The 25,664-nt window shown below is 44.0% G+C and overlaps 1 protein-coding gene across 2 annotated transcripts in view; it reads right to left on the bottom strand.

Annotated features, from left to right (window-relative positions):
• FER1L6 (fer-1 like family member 6) overlaps positions 1-25,664 on the bottom strand; it is a 150,001-nt gene that overhangs the window by 67,276 nt on the left and 57,061 nt on the right. For both annotated transcript variants that reach the window (XM_054019135.1, XM_054019134.1), the window contains exons 8-17: positions 22,530-22,686; positions 21,508-21,694; positions 16,770-16,962; positions 15,474-15,820; positions 10,724-10,832; positions 7,982-8,168; positions 5,548-5,668; positions 3,773-3,873; positions 3,023-3,113; positions 1,277-1,396 (exon numbers count right to left, since the gene is read on the bottom strand). In XM_054019135.1, coding sequence (XP_053875110.1) covers positions 1,277-1,396; positions 3,023-3,113; positions 3,773-3,873; positions 5,548-5,668; positions 7,982-8,168; positions 10,724-10,832; positions 15,474-15,820; positions 16,770-16,962; positions 21,508-21,694; positions 22,530-22,686 — 1,613 coding nt within the window. The remainder of the gene's footprint in view (positions 1-1,276; positions 1,397-3,022; positions 3,114-3,772; positions 3,874-5,547; positions 5,669-7,981; positions 8,169-10,723; positions 10,833-15,473; positions 15,821-16,769; positions 16,963-21,507; positions 21,695-22,529; positions 22,687-25,664) is intronic.

Below are 25,664 nucleotides of genomic sequence, written 5' to 3' on the forward strand. Positions count from 1 at the left end.
ACTGAGGGACATGGTGGATATACACCATCACTTGAGGTCTTTAAATCAGACTGGCTGTAATTCTAACAGAAATGTTTTAGCTCAACCAGAAGTTATGGGACTCGATGCAAAAATCATTGGGTGAAAAATATATGGGCCCTTGCTATGCAAGAAGTCAGACTGAACACTCATAATAGCGCCTTCTGATCTTAAAATCTATGGGCTTGATATTCATTTACCCTAAAGCCTTAGGGAAAATGAGAATCAGGACCCACCATTCTACTTTCCATGAGGTCATGATTGAATAAGCTCTCCCAGGCACATGGAATAGCAGCACAGACACTGTCTGGCTGAGACTACAACAGGGCTCATGCACTACCCTCTTTTGTGTGAGAGTGAGAGATTCGCCATGGATTATCCATGTAATCACAGATCCACTGGTCACAATCCCCCTCTTCCACAACCCCTCACGCTAGTGCAAGTGAAGCCTGCAGAGGCACAGCTGTGTGGCAGGCAGAGGGTATAGAAACCCTTTGGGATACCCGGCCTATATACTACTCCTCCATCCTGTACCTTTCATTTAGGTGCTGCTTTTGCCCTAGATTCATTGTTTACTTTCAGATGAAATTTCACCATGGAGGTCTAATATTCTTTATTTAGGCAAATGCATGTACAGTGTATCCAGTTTGCCCCTGGCCACAACCCCATTTCCCAGGACATTCCCAAGCCAAGGGCTGTACGTGAGGCAGAGGCACCGACTTTCTGATTATCCTGGGGGTGCTTGAACCTGTTCCGCCCTAGGCCATGCCCCCACTCCACCCCTTCCCTCAAGGCCCCCACCTACTTCTTCCTGCCCCCACTCCACCTCCACCCTGGCTCTTCCCACCCTGTTCTGCCCCTCCCCCTGAGCGTGCCCTGCCCCTTCCCCCAGTGCCTCCTGCACGGTGCAGAACAGCTGATCACCAGCAGGTGAGAGGTGCTGGTGGAGGGGGAGGAGCTGATTGATGGGGCAGGAGGTGCGGGGGGAGGGGAGAGGAAGGAGCTGATTGGCAGGGCCTCCAATGGGTGCTGAGCACCCACTTTTTTTTTTTTTCCCCATGGATGCTCCAGCCCTGGAGCACCCATGGAGTCGGCGCCTATGAGGAGATATAGAGTAGTGGGGATCACCAGCTAGTCAGTCTGGTCAGGATCTAACCCAGAGTTTTACTGATTATACTGTATTATAAGGATTTGTGTCATCTTAGTTAAAACATTAGATACTGTGACTAGATAAAGTCCTGTGTCAGTGGTGAATTACCTCATCAATCAAGAATCGAATTTTCTCTACAAAGTTCTGTGTTTCACGCATCAGTTCATCTACTGACATCTTTTTTTTCTGTTGCTGAACAATTCCATTGGCATCAGAGGACATTGCTTCCTGGAACAGGAGTAGACAATAGATAAGTATTTCATATACACTTCCGAGTTCATGAAAAACGTATTTCAAACTATCCAACTGGGCATGCAAAGGGAAATAGCTACTCAGGTTCACTCTGGAAAATTCCCCCTCCCCCCCCCCCCCAGATTTCAAAGCAGAGGACAAATTAACTTTCAGGAAATGATTCCAGCTATACAAAATGTGCATTTTCTCCACTCTGTGTGTGTTTATACAGTGAAGGTCCCCAGAAATTTGTGTTTACTACTCCTAGTACAATGGGGCCCTGATCCTGATGGAGGGCTTTGATCAATGCTGTACTACAAACAATGGCATAAAAATAATACATACATTTACTGTGCAACCACAAGGTATAGTAGAAAATGCAGGCCCATTAGGATATGTAAAGATCCCTCTGTATATTTACTGCATAATAATGATATTTTATGATGATACTAATATGATCCTGCTCCTGAAAGATGGTGTTAATTTCACTGAGTATGCTCTAATAAATTTGTTAGTCTCTAAGGTGCCACAAGTACTCCTGTTCTTTTTGCGGATACAGACTAACACGGCTGCTACTCTGAAACCTGCTAGTATTTATCGACCGTCTGGATCAGTACCCCTATGTGTATATATTAAAAATGGATCCTCTCATACTGAGAAAAGATGGCCCACTGGGTAGGTTGGTAACTGAGGCCTCAGAAGACTTAGGTTCAGTGCCCGGCTCTGCCACTGGCTTTTTGTGTAACCTTGGGCAAGCCACTTAGTCTCTCTGTCTCAGCTTCTCAATGGATCTGTGCCTCAGTTCCCCATTTGTAATATGGGGGTCAGAGTATTTCCCTACCTCACAGGACTGTTGCAAAGAGACATACATAAAGATTGTGTGGCACTCAGATGCCATAGTAATGGGAGCCATACAGGATAGCTAGAACACCGATGTATATACATATAATCTAGGGGGAGATAACAAATGTATGGATATTTAATTCTCTTTAGATATTCTGTGCCAGAACCTCACTTACAGTGCTCATTTTTATGCTGCTCTGACTTAAAATGGATGCAGATGTGACAGAGCAGTGTAAATGAAAATCAAACTCAGACTAGCACTACTAACTTTGAAAAACCAAACAAGAATATTTTTAAATATACACACACGTATCTATATCTATCTATAGCTATTTCTATATCGAGAGAGACATGTAAAAACAGCAAAACTATGATGGGCCTGATTCTTCTATAGCTCAGGCCCAGATCCAGCAAAGCAATGGGCTAAATCAGTGCCTTACAACTAGTGTAAATCAGAACTAACTCTACTGAACTGTCAGGAGTTATACTACTGTAAAATCAGGGTAGGTATGAAGGAAAACAAAGCTTTCTGCTGTAATTGCTTATTTCATGTTACATATTGAAAATAACATGTTCAAAATTACTTTAAAGTAGCTTAAAATGTTTTGCTTAATACAGTAGCCTTTAAAAAAACAAAAAGATCTTGGATGTAATTTTCACATGCATTATGAAGCACTCTGGCACCAAAAACGAAATCCAAATTACTACACATACACTGCATATGCTTAAGATTAACTCATTATATATTGTGCCAATGCTTAAAGAGAGAGCCGTTCATACCAGTTCTTGCCTACACATCATGAGTCTTTTTTTGTCCAAAGCAGTCTGGTTCATCCCTTGGGGCTTCTTTTCGGCATTAGCGATGAAGGCTCTGAGATCAGGGGATAGGGATACAGAAGTGTTTGTTATGAGATTATCTTATTAAGATGGCTGATAATATACACTGCAAGTAAATTATTATCTGACACAGTGCATGAAGCAGAAGATGGTGATGCTGGAACTGAGAGTCTAATATAAATGTTGAAGACACCACCTATATTAGAGAGAGTTAAGAAGTACATACAATTTATACTGTAATGTTCAGACATAAATTAATTCACTCTTGGGTTTTGCCTGTATTTTGGGTCCAATCCTGTCCATCTTACTCAGGGCACAATGGGAGTTCTGCTTGTACAAGAAGATCCTCTGTATTCATTTTAATTTTGCATGATTTTTATAATGTGTCTGTCTTGCACCTTATTGCTTCTCAATTATTCCCATATAAATGTTTTATTTTGAGAGTCCAGAAAGCCTAAGATCGAATCCAGTAATTGACAGATGGAAAACAAATCCCGGAAATTAAATAAAATTATATTGCATAAAACAGGAGCCAGAGGTTGTAAAATTCTTTGCTTTTACCGCAGAATACAAAGTACAACAAATTAAGCTCATTTTATTTTTCATGCATCTTGCCAATTTATGGGTCCATAGCCTGGAAATTGCTATCAATGTATAAAGTACACTTCATGCTCCTCTAGTAAATTGGGTTACCTGCATTGATTGATAAAGGCATATAGAATGTTGTTCATTTTCTCTTCTGATGCAGTCTCTGAAACCTTGATCAAATCTTTTACTTCCTCTAACCCTTCTTCCTAAGAACAATATGTGAAAAAACAGTTGTGTAAAGAAGAGCTGTCAGTGTAATAATTTGTACTCCTGTTATTCAGAGTCTAGCCAGTAAGAGGAAGACAGGTGATCTTGCAACTTGAAAAGTCTGAGCTTTGACATACCGCTAAGCTTGGAGCATGCAAAGGAAGGAGCACAAGTGTTTGACTCTGTTTGGGCCTTTCTACGCCTAAACTATTGATTTAGGGGCCATATTCTTTACCTAATTTGTAAATGTAAGTGAGTGGGGAGTATTCTCTAGTGGTTAGATTACAAGACTTGTGGTTTCCTGGATTCTATACATAGCTCTGCCGTTAGCTAGATGATTGTCTTAGGCTAGTCATTTAGGACATAATTGTTAAATTTGGGTGCCTAAAATAACATACTTACGTTCATATATAAGGCCCAATGCAATGCCCAGTGACATCAATGGGGATTGGATTGAGCCCTCAGGTGTTTAATTAAGTGGCTTGATTTTCAGAGATGACCTCTGTGACAGCTGTAGGTGCTTAGACACTCTGAAAAGCAGCATATACTGACTGCAATGAGCTATCCCATTCGGGAGACAGGCTGTGCCACCAGGGCCGGCTCCAGGGTTTTGGCCGCCCCAAGCAGCCAAAACAAAAAACAAACAAACAAAAAAGCCGCGACCGCAATCGTGATCTGCGGTGGCAATTCGGCAGGAGGTCCTTCGCTCCCACCGTCCCTCTCCGGAGCAGCCGCCCCAAGCACCTGCTTGAGAAGCTGGTGCCTGGAGCCGGCCCTGTGTGCCACTGCACAAGGGTTAAAGCAAAAGGCAAAGTAATCTGCTGTGTTTCTAAGACCTTCCACTCCCAATACAGCACAGCTCCCTACATGGGTTTCTTCTCTCCTGCTGTGCCTGCACAATCTGTGAGCTCCCTTGCTTCAGCTGCAGTGGAGAGAGCCATCTACTCCCTTCATTTACCTGCAAGTAGGGAGGAGGGAATCTGTCCTTCATTGACTTTCTGTGCAGGCCTGCTTATCAGATATGCTGGTGGAGCTCCCTGAATGAAGGACTGTGGGAAGAGTCCCTTTCCCTAATGTACTCTTATTGGAGATATGCCACCCCAGTCAATTAGCCAACCCAGAAGAAATCCTTTGCCCTCTACACACTCAGTGTGATCTGGAACATCATTCAGAATGGCTGTACTGCAGTATATATAGCAAAAGGATTGGGAGAGAGTCCGGGACTTATCCCCGGCAAGTGAGCAAGTTTAGGCTGCTGCATAATGCCAAGACTGGCTTTACGTAACTGCGTCCTCAGGGGGACAGGGTGAAGCTGCCTATGGTTAGCCAGGAACGTGCTGGGGTCTCTACAGGCCAGGAGCTACATAGGCTTATTTGGACAGGATAGACACCAGAGTTGGTTGGAAAAGGAATTTTTTCCCATAGAAAATTTAGACAAAAACAACAAAATATAGCTTTTGTCAAACTTTTCAGTGGAAACCGAACACTTGAAATGCTTTTGGTCTTTGACTGAACATTTTCAGTATTCTGAGGGGGCAGAAATTGAAAATTTCTGAGGAAAACAGACACTTTCCACAGAGGTTTTTATTTAGTCAGAAACCCAATTTTCCATCAAAAAAGGTTTTGACAGATATTTTCCAACAAATTCTAACCATATGTAGCACCAGGCTTACCAACAGATCTGCCATTTTCTCTAGGACATTGGACAAGTACAGTCGGAAGGTCTGATCTCCCCAGTAGCTCTTTATATAGACACAGGGCTTCTTCTGATCATACGGCAAGTAGTGATAGTTCCTGTGAAAATTCATTAAATGCTGTGAGCAGTCTGGAATCAAATGTAAATAACAGGCCAAATCTTTGGGTTCCAGGATTATATGGGTGTACTTCACTCTGTTGTCAATGGACTGGCCACCCATTGATACACCATTTCATCTCTGAGTGTGAGTATAAGAGTAGCGTTTGTGTAAGTAGTAATTGCATACCTGTTTGCTTAACTAATCATTTTTCTTTTTAATAAAGTTGGGTTGTATCATTCAGAGTGTCACCTAGTGGTTCACTACTAAATACATTTTCTGTAACCGACCTAGAGACTTGCAACTGAAAACTAAGCTGGGTTTTATTGCACGCTTATCTTTAACCACATCATATTAATTGGGAACATTTCAACATAATAAGGTCACAAAAGGCCAACTGGCCCACACTATTGGGGAAAAGAAAAAATCCATCCATACACTCATCCCCCCAGGGAATTTATATGATGGGAACTCAATGAATTACGATTCCCAGAGCTTCTTGACCCTTTCAAGGGTTGCTGGTATTGTATTTTGTTTTTGTATTTGCAGAGAAGACGATTTGGCCCTATTGTGATAGAGAACACTGTACTCTTAGAAGAATGAAACTTGACATCCTATCATTAATTTCGCTATGAGGAGCTGAACAGAGTCATTTTTTCATGGTTAGTTTGTCCTTGTTATACATTGTTATATTAAATATGAAATATTCCTGGCAATTTACTGGTGCCTGTTTGCACGGGTGGGAGGAGTTGCATATGACTGGTTGGGAAAACCATTTTCTATACTTTTGTTAATCTGCCAAATTGGATTTTTTGTTTCTGTTTTTACTGTTAATTTATGGGTGTTAGCACAATATTTATTTAACATATTGAATGTCCTACTGTAGTACTGATTAATATTAGGAATATCCTTTCAGTGACAGTGATTACAATTACCAATGACATTCCTGCTGTCTGATGGCCCTAGCAGGTCAAGACACCATGAGAGGAGAAAAATTAAAAAAACAAAACAATGTATATCTACACAAATTAGAGGGAAATGGATCCTTAATGAGAGAAAGCTTTATAAATATCTGAGCAAGCTAAAAATGGAATTGCAGCTTTGAAGAGTGTTTCATTCTTTTACTGCAGCTATTTAAACCTGAATTCCTGTCAGGGGAAAAACTAAAAATCCTGCAGTCTGCTTTACAGGATAATAACCCAGCAGGAGCCCATTTGTAGCACTATTATGAGAGAAGAGGGGCAACTATATTCTTGACAGACAATGATTTTCATCTCTGTAGTGCCAAAAAAAAAAAAAAAAAGAAGAAGAAGAAAAAGTAAAAGAAAAGTCTTACAACGTCTTTCGTTCTTCCTTAATTTCACTGACCATTATTTAATTTAATTGCAAGATTTACTGTCAGGAAGGACCCAATCCAAACAGTTCTGAACTTTGTGCAGGTTCAGAAACCAAAACAGAGATCCAGATCCAAAATTCCCAGATGGTCCCTATGTCTATAACTCCTGCTGGCAGTGCCTTGAAGCCTACAGGAAGAGGTACTGTCAAGTTTTGGGCCTCCTGTATTATAGAACTTCCTCTGCTCGGCACTCAGTAATGTCAGGAATAGTTCTATCTACTACTGTGTTTTATTGATATCTTTGACATGAAATGAAATGTGAGTGTGAGAGAAAGAAAATTACCTCTGTACATTAACAAGTCCATCTGCAAACTTCTTTTTGTATTTTTTTGCTCTGTCAACTCCCCATCTTTTCTCCATGATCTGTTCTTCTCTTCCCACCCCCATCTGTGCTATTATTTGTTATTTAAATCTTATTTTCTAAATCTTGAAATGTTTTGGAAATCTGATTATCTTCAAAATAAGGACCAGATTCTGATACCCTTGTTCACTTGAATAATACCTGCTCTTCATGTAATCTCACTGATTTCAGCGGAGCTACTTACAGAGTAAGGTACTAATCACTGTCATTAAGGGTATTGGACTCTGGCCCTACATTTGTACTGAACTGAGTTGAAAAAGCTACTCTCCCTTCTCTGACTCTACCATGTGGCACTGTAATATAGTCTTGTTAAAGGCACCAAAAGTTCTAAGGCCAACCCACATTTGATCCAAGATCCTCAGCTGGTGTAACCCAGCGCAGATCCGTTGACTTGAATAGGGCTTTCCTGATTTACACCGGCCAATTATGTTTTAGCACGTTCTACAATAGGTTGTTCAGTGCTGTTAGCAATTGTTAAATCAAAAACCTACATCCTAATGCTACAGGGCACAAGCCAGAAAGCTACACATTAAGATCATGAAGTTCAAATGTTCTACCGATTTCCTTCTGTGAGGAGTGGCTTCTCAGGGTGGGTGGTGGATATCATTGGTACTGCAACATCATGTGATGCTTCACCCTCCCCTTCATGCAGTAATGGGGCACTTTCTTCCTCTTCTCCCTCATGTCCCTTCTTTTTACTACCAGCTTCTGGTGACACTCCATCAATAACATTTCCAAAGTTACCTAGAGATACAAAACAAGGTTATAAGGGCAGGGAATGGAATCAGGCTACATAGGAGATAGGGTGATAAACCTGAGTGAACTGTAGTTCTTTGCTTTATTGTTAATGCATCCCAAAATGGTATTAGCCTGTTTTTAAAAAGTGATATAGGAACATAGATATTTTTAATTGTTCCAGTCCTTTAGGGCAGATCCCATTTCCTTATTTCCTACTCTTGTGCAGGAACTGCTCCTAGTAGTCTATGTATCTCTAACTCCTGCTCCTTTTTTCTAGCTGTCTTTATAGCTTTACAGGGGCTTTTCTTTGCAGTGAAGAGCCTGGACACCTGTAGAAGGAGCTGGAAGCACCAAGTGACCTGCCAGGTCTCCATTGATCAGCTCTCTGGATAATCTGTTTCCAGTAATCCCTAGTCTACAGTTTGAGACCCACTGGTTTAACCACAGTATGATGGTATAGAAGTCCATATACAGCAGGAGCTGGATTGTCCTCGTGCAATGGTTTTACACTGGGGAGCTTTACAATAGTGTGAAGCCTTATGTGCTCACACAGACATCCGTGTTGTCCAAGAGACTGTTAAATGGAAACATTAGGCTCTGGCAATCAGGGATCGGAGGGAGCATGTCCTCATAAAGAGTGCAGAGACTGGTGAATGTCTGGGATCCAGCCGGTATGGATTTAGTTAAAAGCTCAGCAGAGCTTGAGATATTTTTACAGATTTCATTATAAAGTTAGAGCCAGAGAATTCTTTTGTAGAATTTCTGGAGTGAAGCACAAAGCGGACAATCCCTGTGTACAAAAAAACCAAAGTGATTCCAACTGAACCCCTCTGCCCCCACCTCTTACTTAGCACACTATTCTGACAATGCTCTGTTGTCTATTGGTTATGGCAGCAAGGGTTAGCCACGTTATCTGTCCAGGCTCCACCCCAGCAAGATTAATTAGGCTAAGGTGGTTACTTCCTTTAAATGGTAATACAGGACTGCTATAGCAGGTATAGCAATGTGCTGCCTTCGAATGGGTGATGCTGCCCTCTAGTAGCTGGCCCACAGAGAGAATATGGAACCGACATTAGCTAATGGAATTCTAAAAGGTGCCTGAATTTTTGGAGTGGATAGTACAGAGTTGTAGCCCCAGCTCCCACTGTGTGTGTGAAATTTCAATGGTGATTGTATCTGCTATTTGCAACACATGGATCCTAATTACAAAAGCTGTTTTCAGATGTGTTAAAGCCTGTTTTCATTCAAGCTAATTTAGCATTGTATGGGTTCAGAGGGGGCCTTACTAACAGCAGTGCTGTGGGGAACATGTTGCACTCATGCTTCACAAATTTCATCTGACAATACTGTCATGCCTATAGAAATGTACCAGAGAGGGCAGTTGTCAGTTGACATGAGGAGGGTATGTATCAAACTGGCTATTACAGTTTTGATTAGAGATGGGCTTGAGGCTGAAATTGGGGTCTGAATCTCAGACGCTACAATGTTCTGACCTAGATTTTGGTTCAGCCCAACAGCTATTAGCCACATTTGGATCCCAATTCCAAACACGCACAAAGCTGGAGGGTGCCAGAACCAGTTTTCTGATCCAGACTCACTGCCAGTTTTAATTCCTAATGTGAACTGGTCTTTGGCCTTTATTGCACAAGTACACAACGAGCTTGCTGTTAATTCTGGCTTATTTTCCCACTGAATATCAGCATAAGTCAATATTACACATTGCTTTGTTTGCCTACGAGGTCACTCCCTGCACTCACATTCTTCAGAAGGAACACATATCCAGACACGTGAGCGAACATCAGGAAAATACGGGACTGTCACTGTGCACAGAGACCTCGTTAGGTAGGTAAACCAAGAAAGGATGGGCAAAGTCCTTCAGGTGAAATCAGGTTCGATCCAGGCTTTCACCTGGAACTGATCTTCCTGAGGTTTGGAAATGTTCAGCTAACATTTTTAAAAAGATCTTTTGTTTTCTCTTTACGCTGCACTGGGGGCAAATCCTGGCCCCGCCACCACAGCTGCAGAGGAGCCCGTGTGCAGCAGAACCAGTAGAGGGCAGGATTTAGCCAGGCTTCTTAGAGGAGGTGCACCTGTGTGTGTGGTGTGGGACTCAGCTCTACCCTGACCTCCTCTACACCAGCATGCAGGAAGGGCCAGGGTGTCGGTAGGATTGGGCCAGATCCCCTGCAGAGAGGATCCATTAGAACCATGGGAGCTGCAGTAGCTGCTGCACAGCGATCTGCAGCCTGGGGCGAATAGTCCTTGTGATTCATCCCTCTCACACACATACCCAGGACACAGTCTACTATGCTAGATGGCACTAGATGAGAAGATTTGGACCTATGGAATCCAACTGTGACTGAAAGCAACAAAGGCTCGGTGCTTCCAGATGGAGTGAAAGAAGGAAACACCAGAAAAATTGTGACACCCAGTCCCATGACGTTCAGAGATGAATTGAAATTTACAGGTATTTCTCTGCAGTCAGCCCCTTCAATAACATAGTCACCTTGATGCACTGAGACTTAACTCCTGCATTGGAGGAGCGTTTTACACATCCTTACCAACAGAAACCTCAAAGCTTATTGGTTTATCTCCAACCTTCCTGTCAATCATCGTGGCTTCAAAAAATGCCCCAAAGAGCAGGAATTCCTCAGAGTCCTCTTTGTGGATCTGTGGGTGGGAAATGACATTGGTTTTATCTTTTACTATTTTTCTTAGTACACAAAAGCGGTGCTTAATTTGTGCCAGGGCTGAGCCCCAGCGCCTCTGGGCTTGTCATGTTAGTTATGAAAATAAAAAATTTGCTTGAGCCTCGGCATCTAATTGCTTGATCCCCAGCACCTCTTTCATTACAAATTAAGCACTGCATAGAAATCTCTATGAATGGTTTCAGCACATTCACTTACTGTCATACAATCATTCAAATTATCTGTCTATTTTTGTTTCAGTGCAACAGTGAAATTTCACTCTCTTGAAATAAGTCATATTAAACTTAGTGTGGCAATTTAACTTCCGAGCAATGATGTAGTTCAACTACAGTATATAGCATTCTAATGAATTCCGACCCTAGAGTTTTCACGTCTGTGCTGCCCCCTTGAGTCACTTCATAAAATCATAGAAATGTAGGGCTGGAAGGGATCTCAAGAAGCCATCTAGTCCAGCTCCCTCTGCTGTAGCAGAACCAAGTAAACCTCCCAGACCATCAATGACAGGTGTTTGTCCAAGTTATTCTTAAACTTCCAGTGATGGGGATTCCACAACCTACCTTGGAAGCCTATTCCATTGTTTAACTATCTGTATAGTTACACTTTTTTCCCCCTCATATCTAACCTAAATGACTCTTACTGCAGATTAAGCCCATTACCTCTTGCCCTAACTTCTGTGGGCATGATAATAATTGATCACTGTCCTCTTTATAACAGCCCTCAACATATTTGAAGACTTTTATCAGGTTCTGCCTCTGTCCTCTTTTCCCAAGACTAAACATACCCAGTTTTTTTAACCTTTCCTCACAGGTCAGGTTTTCTAAACCTTTTATTATTTTTATGGTTCTCTTCTGGTCTCTCTCCAATTTGTCTGCATCTTTCCTAGGTGTGGTGCCCAGAATTGGACACAGTACTCCAGCTGAGACCTCACCAGTGCTGAGTAGAGCAGGACAATTATCTCTCTCATCTTACATACAACACTCCTGGTAATGCACTCCAGAATATTAGCCTGGGAGATGCTGAGCATTCTCAAGGCAATGAGATTTGAAGGTGCTCAGCATCTTCTCAGGAAGCACTCAGCACCTCGCAGTATCAGAGCCCCAGTCCAAAGCCCATTGCAATCCATGGGAGTCTTCTCATTCAATCGGCTTTGGATCAGACCCCAGTACACTGTTAGTTGTTCAAAGGCTGTAAGCACAGTGATGGTATGGATAGTTCTCTGATATTTACTTTCACTGTGGGAATGTTGATTTAGTGAGTGTAAATCCAAGCACAAGTTGGCCCAGTGAGTCTCCTAAAAGACTGTGTAACAGGGCAATGAACGAAAGAAACCATGTGTATTTTAATGCTTGTTTGTCTGCCTTTCTCAAAGGAACAAACCGCTCTTGGTACAGCTCAGCGCATATATGTCTTGAAATAAGTATGCAGTGTACTATTGCAGGGGATAACTCTAAGTTGAAAGAAATATCAGCATGTCATAGTAAAACTACCAAAGACAATGCATTGCAGTTGAATTTCAGTTTTCATTTCCCTGTTGCATGATTTTTTTTAACATTACCATGAAGCATATGGCAATGAGTGAAACTAGGACTCAGAATCTGTGCCATACTCTTCTATTCCCATTTACAAATTAATGAATTTTGAATGCTCATTATGTTCTTGGTGTTGTGCTCAGTCAGTAATGTCAGATTATGAGGCACGGTGATTTACCCCAATCTGCAGAGAGACCTCATAAAAATGTTGCAGATTTTATCACTTTTCAATTTATTTGTAATCTCCAGCATTCTTGACTTCCCTTTTACATGTCAGTAACATAATGATTCTGTCTACAGCAGCAGGAAATATATTTGAATGTCAACAAGGAAAGAATATCAAACAGGATGAAGATGTGTTATCGCATTTTATTCATTCTGAACTTGAGAGTCAGATACCAGTTGCTAACAATTATCTTGATTGTAATAAATCCTTATTGTTACTATTAATTGGCATTATAGTAGTGTCTATTTATCTACATGAGATACTTCTATAGTCCTTATTACTTTATCTAAGCACTTCAAAATCTTTAATGTATTTATCCTCAGAACACCCCATTAGCCTCATTAACAGATGGAGAACTGAGTTACAGACACTCAAAGGTATTTAAGTTCCTAACTCCCATTAAAATCAATGGGAGTTAGATGCCTTTGAGGACCTGACCTAAATGACTTGCCCAAGGTCACCGTGATAGAGCAGGAAATTGAACCTGGGGTTCCAAGTCCAGTCTAGAGCCGTAGCCACTGGACCCCCCTTCCTCTCACATTGCACTAGACCCTTTTAAAACAGAAAGGGACTGAGCCCCAGCTGATGTAAATCAGCCTAACTCAATTTGTATGAAGTTAATGGAGCTACACCAATTTACAGCAGCTGAAGATCTTGCCCATACTAAGTTGTGATCCCTGCTCCAAAGAGCTCGTGTAACCCGAGACACTTAGAGAGAGAGATAAAATGAGTCTGCTCAACAGCCTTAGCTAACAGCCAGTTGGCTTTTAGTTCATGCGGTAGAGGCTTATGCACTAAGCTCCAGAGGCCGCAGGTTCGATCCTGCCTGCCGACGATTGGGATCTGTCGGCGTTACACTCGCAATTCCAGAAGAGAAGCCACATGAAGGATAAGAGAGAGGGGAAAACATGCAATTGGGCTGCTTCTTCTCACACTTCTGCCAGTTTCACACTTGTGACTTTAATGGTGCTACTACTGATTAGCATAAATAAAGGAAGACAATCAGACCCTGTGTCTATCAATCCCAACTATCCCCGCTGGCTCGATTCCTAGATATTAGTAGTTGCCAGTTTCTTGTAGGTATTGCAGCAGAAGTGGGCCTCAAGGAGGAAATTAAAGGAGGAGAGACTAGTGGCCTTAATGACTGTGAGCCAAATTCTCTGCTGGTGTAAATAATTGAAATTCTACTGTAGGCAATGGAGCTATATCCATTTACCCCAGCACACAATTTGGCCCTAGTTCAGGGAAGATGGCCCTCACTACTGTGGTGGCAGTCTGCAAGCTGCATTCTCCATCCTGAATGACCATAACAAGAGAGGTTCCTAAAGAAAGGAAATGCTGATGGCCATAGACCTGAGAAAGGCTAGGTTCTGCCTCTTCATATCCAGGGCCGGCTCCAGGCACCAGCCTGGCAAGCAGGTGCTTGGGGCGGCCACTCTGGAGAGGGGCGGAGAGGGGCAGCACGTCCAGCTATTTGGTGCCTGAGAGCGAAGGACCTCCCGCCGAATTGCCACTGCAGATCACGATCGCGGCTTTTTTTTTTTTGGGCTGCTTGGGGCGGCCAAAACCCTGGAGCCGGCTCTGTTCATATCACCAAGTTTTCTAACACAGCAGAGCCTTTTGTCAACCATGCTCAGATGCCCATTAAAGGTACCCACCAGGGGTGGATGGAGCCTCCCAATTCAATGAGTGCACTTCAGTAAATTGCTGAGGGGGCGCCAGATACCTGCAGCAGCGTGCTCTGCCCCAGGACCACAACCCTAATCCCAGCCTGGTGTGGAGGAGAAGTCACAGGTAAGGGGATGGCTGGAGAGAAAGCCCACCCCACACTCACCCTGGAGCAGCAGTTCCTGTCCCGTGGGTCTGGGCCCAGCTCCCTGCTCTGAGCATTGTGACCTGGCATACAGGATTGCAGCGCCACTCAGGTTTGGCCTGGCTGTCCCTCCATCGTCATGAGTGGTGCTTCAATCCCAGGCACAATCCCCAGAGTGGGTAGCCAGGCCCAGCCCCCCTTCTCCCACCCGAGACACGAGCTGCTGCTGTGGGGTGAGTGTGGGACAGATTCACTCTCGCCCATGGGCCTCCCCTCTGCACTGGGCCAGAAGGAGTGTATATTTGCCTGTGAAAATGTACATTTTCTCAATGCAGTTCTGCTCTTGGGGGGTCTATACCCAAATATGATTAACGTGAAGCCTATCAATATTGTATCAAAAACATTCAGTATTTTTGCACCCTTGGTTTCATTATTTCTGTGGGTGCACAGTAAAGCCACTGCTGGTGTCCACCCACTGTTTCGGAAACAGTTTATTTCCAAGAGAGAACGAGGAACCTAATTTTTAAATGTGTGTCCTATTATGACACCCCAAAACTAAAAGTGGGTGCTTAAATAAAGCTACTCAACATTAGATGGTGAATACTTCAGGTCTAGGACTTAGGAACATGGGAATTGCCATATTGGGTCAGACCCATGGTCCAACTAGTCCAGTATCCTGTCTCTGACAGTTCCTAGCACCAGATGCCTGAGAAGAAGGTGCAAGAAACCCCACAATAGGAAGCTATGGGACTGAGTCTTCCTATATGTGTGCAAACCCTACATGCGGGTGCTTGTACTGTACCTATAGCAAATAATGATTTCCATCCTATTCAGTATATGATATTAATGACATATATAAATTTATGATCCATTTACATGGCAAACCCTGTAACTGGATGTGAGCTCATGAACCCACTGCATCTGTGGTGATTCACATCCAGATTACAGACCTGACTGCATGACTGGGGCCTTAGTTTGTCAATTAGCTACATACTTTGAACCAAGCATCAATCAATCTCTAAATTTTAAACTAACCTCAGTGGGCACATCGAAGGGCTCAACTTCCGCCTCGGTGGAGTTTGCCTTGTCTGAAGGAGAAGATGATTTCCCATCCTCTGCTTTGTCTGTTTTCTCTTTTCCTTTAGATGCTTTGGAGTCTTTATCTTTGGAAGGTAACTTTATCTCTTTGATGATCTTTGAAAATTTAGACTCTTGCGCTCCCCCTGAAAGTATCTCCACTGCAATTTCAATTAGGAGGCGGCCTCTAAAGGAGACGCCTTCCCCAAAACCTTCATTGAGTTCCTGGTGGTCGTCCATTAGGGAGTGGTTCCTAGGTGAGCCATAGAGATTGATCCAAGCTGGTCCAAAAGTAGGCAAGAACCCTGGAGATGATGCATATTTTACAATATTTGCATTACAAGCTTTCACTCTCTCACACATTGTTTGCAGAACTCTGTTCTCTGAGAGTTTTACTCATAAGGGGGCTCAATCTGGCCCCACTTCTATGGGTGCTGGTGTCCCTCCAGCTGCAGAATGGGATTTGGGGAGGCTGTACTCGTGTGCATATCCCAATACAGTACAGAGCACTGCTCCACAGGGGAAACCTATGTACTGTCACCTAGGGACTGGGGTGGTGCAGCATGAACCAGACTATCTGCCACAATGAGTCTCCTCCAGCAATTCCCTCGATGGAATGGGAGAGGTGCCAGAGCCCTGGAGTGGCTCCCTTCATGCTCTGCAGATTGAGACTGGGATATGGGGGGAAGATCCCTATCCTTGGACCAGGAGTTCCAATGCCCATCCTGTTACTTGGACTGGGAGCTGGGGAGAGGATTTAGCTCTATGACACTTTATAATGGTTTATTTTTCTCTTTTTGAGTAACTGGGAACAAATAGTTGCCATTGAGTAGATCAGAAATACAAGGCTGGTCTGCCCCTGAAAAGTGATACATACTTGTTTGCCTGGCAATGCAAGTGCCTTTGGCATTAGCCCTGAATTCACATCACTTGACCCTAACTGAATTAGAAACACCACATGGAAACAGATCATTGCCACATTCCCAGAGAGGGTAAGAATCCTTTTAGATACTGATCAAAATGGTGATTTTTAGGAGTCTTTGTAACAAAGGGGACAACAGCATTCCATTAAACACACAAAAAGATTCAGCTCTGTATAAAATAGGATTTTTCATACAACCAACAAAAGGCCTACCCCACACTAAAGCCCTTTGGAGTCCTTAATTGGGTCTTAACTAGTATCCAGTCATCATGCTGGTGAATTTTATCCTACGGGCGGGGGAGAGTTTTTATAACAAACATTTTCCTCTTTACCTTTATCTCCATCTTGTTCATTTGAGATTTTTTTCAGGTCTATGAAGTGTGTGGCTAAGGCCACATCATTCATGCTGCCTTCATCCCACACCTGGATTTTGACTCTTCGACACAGGGGGGGAAACATTTCCTTGAAGACAATCTGTTCATGCCACACAGGATCAGCACAGTTTTTTTGCACTGTTGTTCGTCCCTGAAATGAAAGACCAGCAGCTCTAGACCTTGAGGCTAGACTAGATTCTGGAGAACAATGCTGCATGTAACAAAGTCCTCTAGCAAGCCCTGTCTCTTCTATCACAGAGAAAGCATGTGGTCTAAATAAAAATAATTTTTAAGCACAGTTTTCCAGTCTACAGGGCCGGCTCCAGGCACCAGCCTGGCAAGCAGGTGCTTGGGGCAGCCGCTCCAGAGAGGGGCGGCACATCCAGCTATTTGGCGGCCATTTGGCAGACAGTCCCTCACTCCCGCTCGGAGCGAAGGACCTCCCGCCGAATTGCTGCCACAGATCGCGATCGTGGCTTTTTTTTTTTGGCTGCTTGGGGCGGCCAAAACCCTGGAGCCGGCCCTGGCAGTCTAGTATATTTACTGAAACTTGAAAGCATCTCTTCTTTTCTATTAGTCAGTGCTAACACAGAGCATAATGCTACATTGCAATAACTACTGTGGGAGTTTCCTTCTTTGTTTTCTCCTAAGTATTTAATGAAGGGCTACATCCTGGCCTTGGAATTCTCACACAGGACTAGTAGAGTTTAGTTTGATGTGTAACTCTTCAATGTACCAGTTCAATTCCTCTCTGTGCACTCAGAGTGATATTTCTGCCATGCAAAACTGCACATATGGAGGTGGCCTTTTAAATTAAAACTTTGGTTCTAAAGAACAAGTGGTACTTTAGCGCAGTTGTTGCCTGTCAGGTGAAATCTATCCCTAGCTAGCACAAGGCCTTATGCATCACTTGTGACCCATTTCGACTTATTTATTTGCAGGATTATTTTAGTTTACCTTTAAAAGGAGGAACTAAATTAGAATGAGGCAAGTCCTGGCTGCAGTGTGCACCCCATGTGACTGGGCATGTCAGGGAGGGCCCAAAGGGGCAGGAATCCTCCACCTAGGCCTGAAAGTGAAAGCAGGGCTGTTCCAGCGACCTTACTGCAACTTCTGGCTGTAGTATTGTTTTTTGCATTCCTAGTTCTCAGGGGAACAGCCAGTGGATCCATGCAGTCCTGGATCCATCTGCCCTAACTCATGCCTCCTGATTGGTCCAGGCTGAAGTTGATGGTGGGGTGGAAGCTGTTGACCAATCTACACAGGAGGTCCACTTCCTGGACACCACCGTACAAATAAGCGATGGCCACATTAACACCACCCTATACCGAAAACCCACCGACCACTACGCCTACCTTCATGCCTCCAGCTTCCACCCCGGTCACACCACACGATCCATCGTCTACAGCCAAGCACTGAGGTACAATCGCATCTGCTCCAACCCCTCAGACAGAGACCAACACCTACAAGATCTTCACCAAGCATTCTCAAAACTACGATACCCACACAAGGAAATAAAGAAACAAATCAACAGAGCCAGACGTGTACCCAGAAGACTCCTGCTACAAGACAGGCCCAGAAGAGAAACCAACAGAACTCCACTGGCCATCACCTACAGTCCTCAGCTTAAACCTCTCCAACGCATCATCAGTGATCTACAACCCATCCTGGACAATGATCCCTCACTTTCACAGACCTTGGGAGGCAGGCCAGTCCTCGCCCACAGACAACCTGCCAACCTTAAGCATATTCTCACCAGCAACCACGCATCGCACCATAACAACTCTAACTCAGGAACCAACCCATGCAACAAACCTCGATGCCAACTCTGCCCACATATCTACACCAGCAACACCATCACTGGACCTAATCAGATCAGCTACAACATCACCGGCTCATTCACCTGCACGTCCACCAATGTTATATATGCCATCATATGCCAGCAATGCCCCTCTGCTATGTACATTGGCCAAACTGGACAGTCACTACGCAAGAGGATAAATGGACACAAGTCAGATATCAGGAATGGCAATATACAAAAACCTGTAGGAGAACACTTCAACCTCCCTGGCCACACAATAGCAGATGTTAAGGTAGCCATCTTACAGCAAAAAAACTTCAGGACCAGACTCCAAAGAGAAACTGCTGAGCTTCAGTTCATTTGCAAATTTGACACCATCAGATCAGGATTAAACAAAGACTGTGAATGGCTATCCAACTACAGAAACAGTTTCTCCTCCCTTGGTGTTCACACCTCAACTGCTAGCAGAGCACCTCACCCTCCCTGATTGAACTAACCTCGTTATCTCCACACTGATATATACCTGCCTCTGGAGATTTCCATTACTTGCATCTGAAGAAGTGAGGTTCTGACCCACGAAAGCTTATGCTCCAGTACTTCTGTTAGTCTCAAAGGTGCCACAGGACCCTCTGTTGCTTTTTAGGATTTGGGGGGGCGCCATTTTCTTTGGCAGCGACCGCGGCAGCCGGATCTTCAGCCGTCCCGGTCGCTGCCGGCATTTAGGCGGAGGGAGCTGGGGCAGTGGAGCACGGGGAGGGCAGCCTGCAGCAAGGGCGGGAGGGGGCGGCACGCAGGGAAACTCCCTGCCCCAGCTCACCCCTGCCCTGCCTCCTCCCCGAGCACGCCGCGGCTGCTTCACTTCTCCCACCTCCCAGGGTTGCGGCGCCAATCAGCTTAGGCATCGCAAGCCTGGGAGGCGGGAGAAGTGAAGCAGTGACGGCGTGCTCGGGGAGGAGGCGGGGCAGGGGTGAGCTGGGGCAGGGGGGTGCCTCAGGGTGGGGCGCCTCAGGGCGGAGGGTGGGAGCTAGCACGGGGGGGTTCAGGGCAGGGCTCAGGGATCGTGGGGGGGAGACGCAAGGTGGAAGTTTCGCTTAGGGCGTGAAACATCCTTCCACTGGCCCTGCTCCAATAGGTTCCCTGCTGCTGGGGTCAGACTCCATGAGGGCGAGCAGTCAGGGCAGCTGCTTTACAAAGGGCCATGTGCCCTGTGTGAGTTGGGAGAAGCTGAGCACAGAAGCAGGCTGTTGTCCCTAACTCGGCAGTATTTTGCAGCAGGTTAGTGATATCGTTAACCCTCTAACAGGGCAGCCTGGGCAATGGTAATTATAGCAAGGGGAAACTCGGAGGGAAAAATAATTTATTCTATTTTAACTGTATGCTTTGAATGTTGTTTTGATTTTAGCCAAACTGTTTTAGTTAAATTGTCTCAACTAGTCTGAGTCACCAACTAATGGGGAAAGAGTCATTTATATTTTGCTATTCTCCGTTGACAGGAGAGCGCTCGGGGATCAATTTATCGCATCTAGACTAGACAAGACGATCCAGCGGGTAGTGTAAACATACCCTTACACTCAGCAGATTGTATAGATTTGGTGACCAAAGACTCTAACTGAGACTTAGGTGAACTAAAGCTAAGCTTTTGGGAACTCTCAGTTTCTTCTCACTATGTTTCTGTGGGGACCGAACTGTTCAGATTTTAATTTTTCTTCATTTATGTTTATGTATAACTGTGAAGATAATGTCTGTGGATTATAAAATAGCTGTGTTATGCTGTAAAAATTAGATTATTATTTGTTTCTTTATCTTAAGATTTTATAAAGTTTTTTTAATTAAATTCATTTCTTTAGTTCCTTTTGGGACCTAAATGTGGTGAGGCTGACCCTATGCAATCCTTGCTGAAAATCCTTAGAGAATGACCTGTGGGTCTCCAGCTACTTTTCTATGGGAGTCGGGTATTTTTAGGCACTGGAGAGGGGCAGTGAAGTGAACTCTAGTTCACCCAAAGGTTACATAAGGCAAGAACTAGGCCTTTGGGCCTTGTCTGCACTAGCAAACTTCCTATCCCGAATGAAGCATGAGTGAATCTCCACCAGTGGTAGCAATGGTGGAAATTACAGTACAAATAGGCCTCATCTGTAGGGACAATAATAAAAACAGCAGCGCCACTAGAGCCCTATGTCTGCGGTACAGCTTACACCACAGCTACCGTCAGAAGAGAGTACAGAATGAGAGCTATGAAATTCATTAGTAAAGATGCAGCCTTAGAATCCAGCTTGTGACAGCTTGGGAATTTTAGCCTTTCGTGACTGTAAGCGAATTAGACGTATCGTATTAGCATAATACCACAGTGTGTAGTTTTTCTGCATCATGACTTCATGTTTTATTAATGTGAATCTACAGCACTTTATTTTCCCTACTACTATACCACTGGTATTAAGTCAGCAATTTACTCAGGTCCTGAGCAATTTGGGCACTAAAGATGACAAAAGAATGTACTCATCCTACTTTTCAAGACACTAAGCTCTGGTCTACAGTACAGAATTACTTTGGTATAACTACATTGCTCAGGGATGTGAATAATCCACACCCCTGAGTGACTTAGTTATACTGACCTAAGTGCTGATTTAGACAGTGCTATGTTGTTGGGACAGCTTCTCCCACCAACATAGCTACCACTTCTCGTGGAGGTGGATTAACTAAGCCAACAGGAGAAGCTGTCTCCCGGCTTAGAGCATCTTCATTGAAGAGCTACAGCTGCATCGGTGCAGCTGTGCTGATGCAGTGTTTTAAGTGTAGACCTGCCCTAAGTAAAAGTGCATCAGCTTTAACGTTTGCAAGTAACTCAACTACCAGGAAACAAGGCCTACATTTGTGAGCAATACAGTCCCAATTTACCATTTGACCTGCAAACATGACCACCACATACGGATCCACAAGGTCCTTACTGTCGCCCATGAATGCTTTGGTGACATTAGCCATGATGCTGGAATTCATCTTTGGAAGCCCCTCTGCTTTATAGATTCTCACATAAAATCTGGCCCACGGTCTTTCAGATGGAAATCCTTTGGGGATCAAGAGGTTCCTACAAGAAAAAAAAAAAAAAAAAGCCATTTCCCTCAGAATGAAAACGCGGCTAGACAATGAAGTGATTCCAAGACAATTTTTTTAACAAAGGGGTCACACCATTTTTTTACAGCGTAACTTGTGATAAATACTGTGTCCCAGAGACGGGGGATGGGAATGGGGGACATGGAGTGTTCATTTGTTTTTCCACCTAAATAAAAGCATTCTCTAGTGACCATAACTGCAGAAGGCGGCAACACCACTTGGCAAGCAGATGTCTATGAAGTGCCCCTGCTAGAAATGTTTATATTTTGTTCCTGTAAAATATATTGAGTATAGTGATAGGGCAGCACAGCAAATGGTGTGTGTAACTTGTAATGGGGGGCAGTGTTTGTACCTGTATATAAAGAATACACACACACACAATAGGAGGATAAATAATATCTTCCTGTCATATTGTTTTTTTTTGTTTTGTTTTTTTAAAAACAACACCTCAAGTTTGCTGCAATCTGGTGCATTCTCCAGGCAAAAAATTGCTGTTCAGAAATATTTCAAATAGCCCCGGACTAAAGTCAGTCAGGCAGGGAGTAAGCAGTATCCTGAGATGAGAATGAACTCCCTCAGAGGCAGGGGACTGACAATAATGCCCCCCTTTCATTTGCTGGTGGAATTAGAAGAACTCTCCTGCCCCCCACCCCTTCCCAGCACATCAAAGCAGTACATACAGAGACTTTGGTTAAAACAATCCCAGATTAGACAAGCAAGGCATGTATTCTATAAACAGGAGAAAAGAACTTTTCATGGATTTTTTTTTCTTTTTGACAGATGAAAAGTAAGGAAATTTTTTACAGTACTTTTCAATTTGCTCTTCAGCATCACTTGCTTTCTGAATGGCTTGTATCGTGTCTCCTTTCCCAGCAACACTGATATCACACTTCAGGTATCCCTTGGCTCCTGTCCTAATGTCAGCAGGGTCTGTGAGAAGTGCCCACTTGTCACAAAACTGATGACCTGTAAAACATACAAGCTAATACAAGTCATGGAAGACGGGAGACATTCCAGAAGACCGGAAAAGGGCAAATATAGTGCCCATCTATAAAATGGAAAATAAGGGCAACCCAGGGAATTACAGACCAGTCAGCTTAACATCTGTACCGGAAAGATAATGGAGCAAATAATTAAGCAATCAATTTGCAAACACCTAGAAGATAATAATGTGATAAATAACAGTCAGCACGGATTTGTCAAGAACAAATCATGTCATACCAACCTGATAGCTTTCTTTGACAAGGTAACAAGCCTTGTGGATGGGGGGGGGGGAAGCAGTAGATGTGGTATATCTTGACTTTAGTAAGGCTTTTGATACTGTCTCGCATGACCTTCTCTTAAACAAACTAGGGAAATACAACCTAGATGGAGCTACTATAAGGTGGATGCATAACTAGTTGGAAAATTATTCCCAGAGAGTAGTTACCAGTGGTTCACAGTCATGTTGGAATGGCATAACAAGTGGGGTCCCACAGGTATCAGTTCTGGATCCAGTTCTGTTCAATGTTTTCATCAATGGTTTAGAAAATGGCATTGAGAGTACACTTATAAAGTTTGCGGACGCTACCAAGCTGGGAGGGGTTGCAAGTGCGTTGGAGGATAGGATTAAAATTCAAAATGATCTGGACGAACTGGAGAAATGGTCTGAAGTAAATAGGATGAAATTCAATAAGGACATTTAGGAAGGAACAATCAGTTGCACACATACAAAATGGGAAATGACTGCCTAGGAAGGAGTACTGCGGAAAGGGATCTGGGGGTCATAGTAGACCACAAGCTAAATATGAGTCAACACTGTAACGCTGTGGCAAAAAAAGCAAACATAATTCTGGGATATACTAGCACGAGTGTTGTAAGCAAGACATGAGAAATAATTCTTCTGCTCTACTCTGCACTGATTAGGCCTCAACTGGAGTATTGTATCCAATTCTGGGTGCCACATTTCAGGAAAGATGTGGACAAACTGGAGAAAGTCCAGAGAAGAGCAGAAAATGATTAAAAGTCTAGAAATCATGACCTATGAGGGAAAGATTGAAAAAATTGGATTTGTTTAATCTGGAGAAGAGAAGACTGAGAGGGGACATAACAGTTTTCAAGTACATAAAAAGTTATTACAAGGAGTAAGGAGAACAATTGTTCTTTTTAACCTCTGAAGCTAGGACAAGATGCAATAGGTTTAAATTGCAGCAAGGACGGTTTAGGTTGGACATTATGAAAAACTTTCTAACTGTCAGAGTGGTTAAGCACTGGAATAATTGCCTAGGGAGGTCGTGGAATCTCCATCATTGGTGATTTTTAAGAGCAGGTTGGACAAACACCTGTCAGGGATGGTCTAGACCAGTGGTTCCCAAATTTGTTCTGCCGCTTGTTCAGGGAAATCCCCTGGTGGGCCGGGCCAGTTTGTGTACCTGCTGTGTCTGCAGGTCCAGCTGATCGTGGCTCCCACTGGCTGCAGTTCACTGCTCCAGGCCAATGGGAGCTGCTGGAAGCGGCGCAGGCCGAGGGACGTACTGGCCGCCACTTCCAGCAGCTCCCATTGGCCTGGAGCAGCGAACCGCGGCCACTGGGAGCCGCAATCGTCCGAACCTGCGGACGCGGCAGGTAAACAAACCGGCCCGACCCGCCAGAAATTTTCCCTGCACAAGCGGTGGAACAAGTTTGGGAACCACTGATCTAGATAATAGTTAGTCCTGCCTTGAGTACCAGGAACTGGACTAGATGACCTCTCGAGGTCCCTTCCAGTTCTGTGATTCTGTGATTCTATGAAACACCACTCAGGACAATTTCTAAGGGCTCGGATGCTGGGCATGCAGCTGGCACAAACACGCCCACTGCAGCATGCATGTCAGCAATCAGAGAGCTGCAAACAATGTTTGTACTTTCCTGAGAATAACCCTCCTGCTCACCAAGAACATTTGCAAGTGATAATAATGGTGAGTGGTGGATGACTGAGAGGGAGAGGCACAGGCACGTGAACCAGAGCTGAGTGGAAATAAACACGCTTGGAGGAGCAGTGTGAAGTGCTGCTCAATGAAGCCCTAGGTGGGAACTACAGGCAAGGCACAAGCACAGCAGCTGATTCAGAGGAAAACAGTGGGAGGATGGGAAAGAGAAACCCCAAGGGAAGAAGCTGAAACTGCTAGAGGCTTTCAGTGTCAAAGTGTATGGCCCAGTGCACCCCTCTGCAAATGATGGCTGGTGTCCGTTTAAGCAAGGTTGCTTTTAGCCAGGTTTGAACCAGGGTTTCTTGATCAACAGAGACAGAAATATTTCCCTCTGTGTTGACTACCTCAGAGGACTATATGAAAGAGGAAGCCACTGGGGCAGTTCTGTTGAATGGCCTTATATAGTAGGACAGTTATAAGGGGTAAACCTGCTGCCCAGTCTAGCCTGGTAAACAGAGTGCAGACAGGGCCTGTGTCTTCCATATTCTGAGTGGCTAGAGTGATGAGTGAAATGGAGTCTACAGACTCGGGCTAATGCTATGGTGTAGGCATTTCCGCTCGGGCTCTGAGACTTCCCCTTCTCACCAGGTTTGAGAGCCTGAGCAGGAACATCTAGACTGCTATTTTTAGCACTGTAGCACAAGCCCGAATCTGTAGACCCAGGCTCTGAGACTTGCTGCCGCAGGGTTGGTTTTTTTGCAGTGAAGTCATAGCTTCTGTGTTTCAGCTCCCTAGCTATAAAATAGCATGCCCCTCCCTCCCTGGGATGCTGAGAAGTTAAATACATTAAAAACTGTACTGCAGTGTAGATATTTGTTTTCTAGAACCACAATTCCAGTCTGTGACTCATAGAGCTGGTCATAAATGTGAGGTAGGAGGAAATCAGCGAAATTCCTTCCTGGGCTGTTTATTTAAAATTTCAGGAAGTGCTTAACAGCTCTAGACGTGATGATGTAAATGGGCTGGATCTTTTCCTCTCTCTCCTGCTTTGTCTCT

This window comes from Malaclemys terrapin, chromosome 2 (assembly GCF_027887155.1).
Source record: "Malaclemys terrapin pileata isolate rMalTer1 chromosome 2, rMalTer1.hap1, whole genome shotgun sequence".
Classification (NCBI taxonomy): Eukaryota; Metazoa; Chordata; order Testudines; family Emydidae; genus Malaclemys; species Malaclemys terrapin.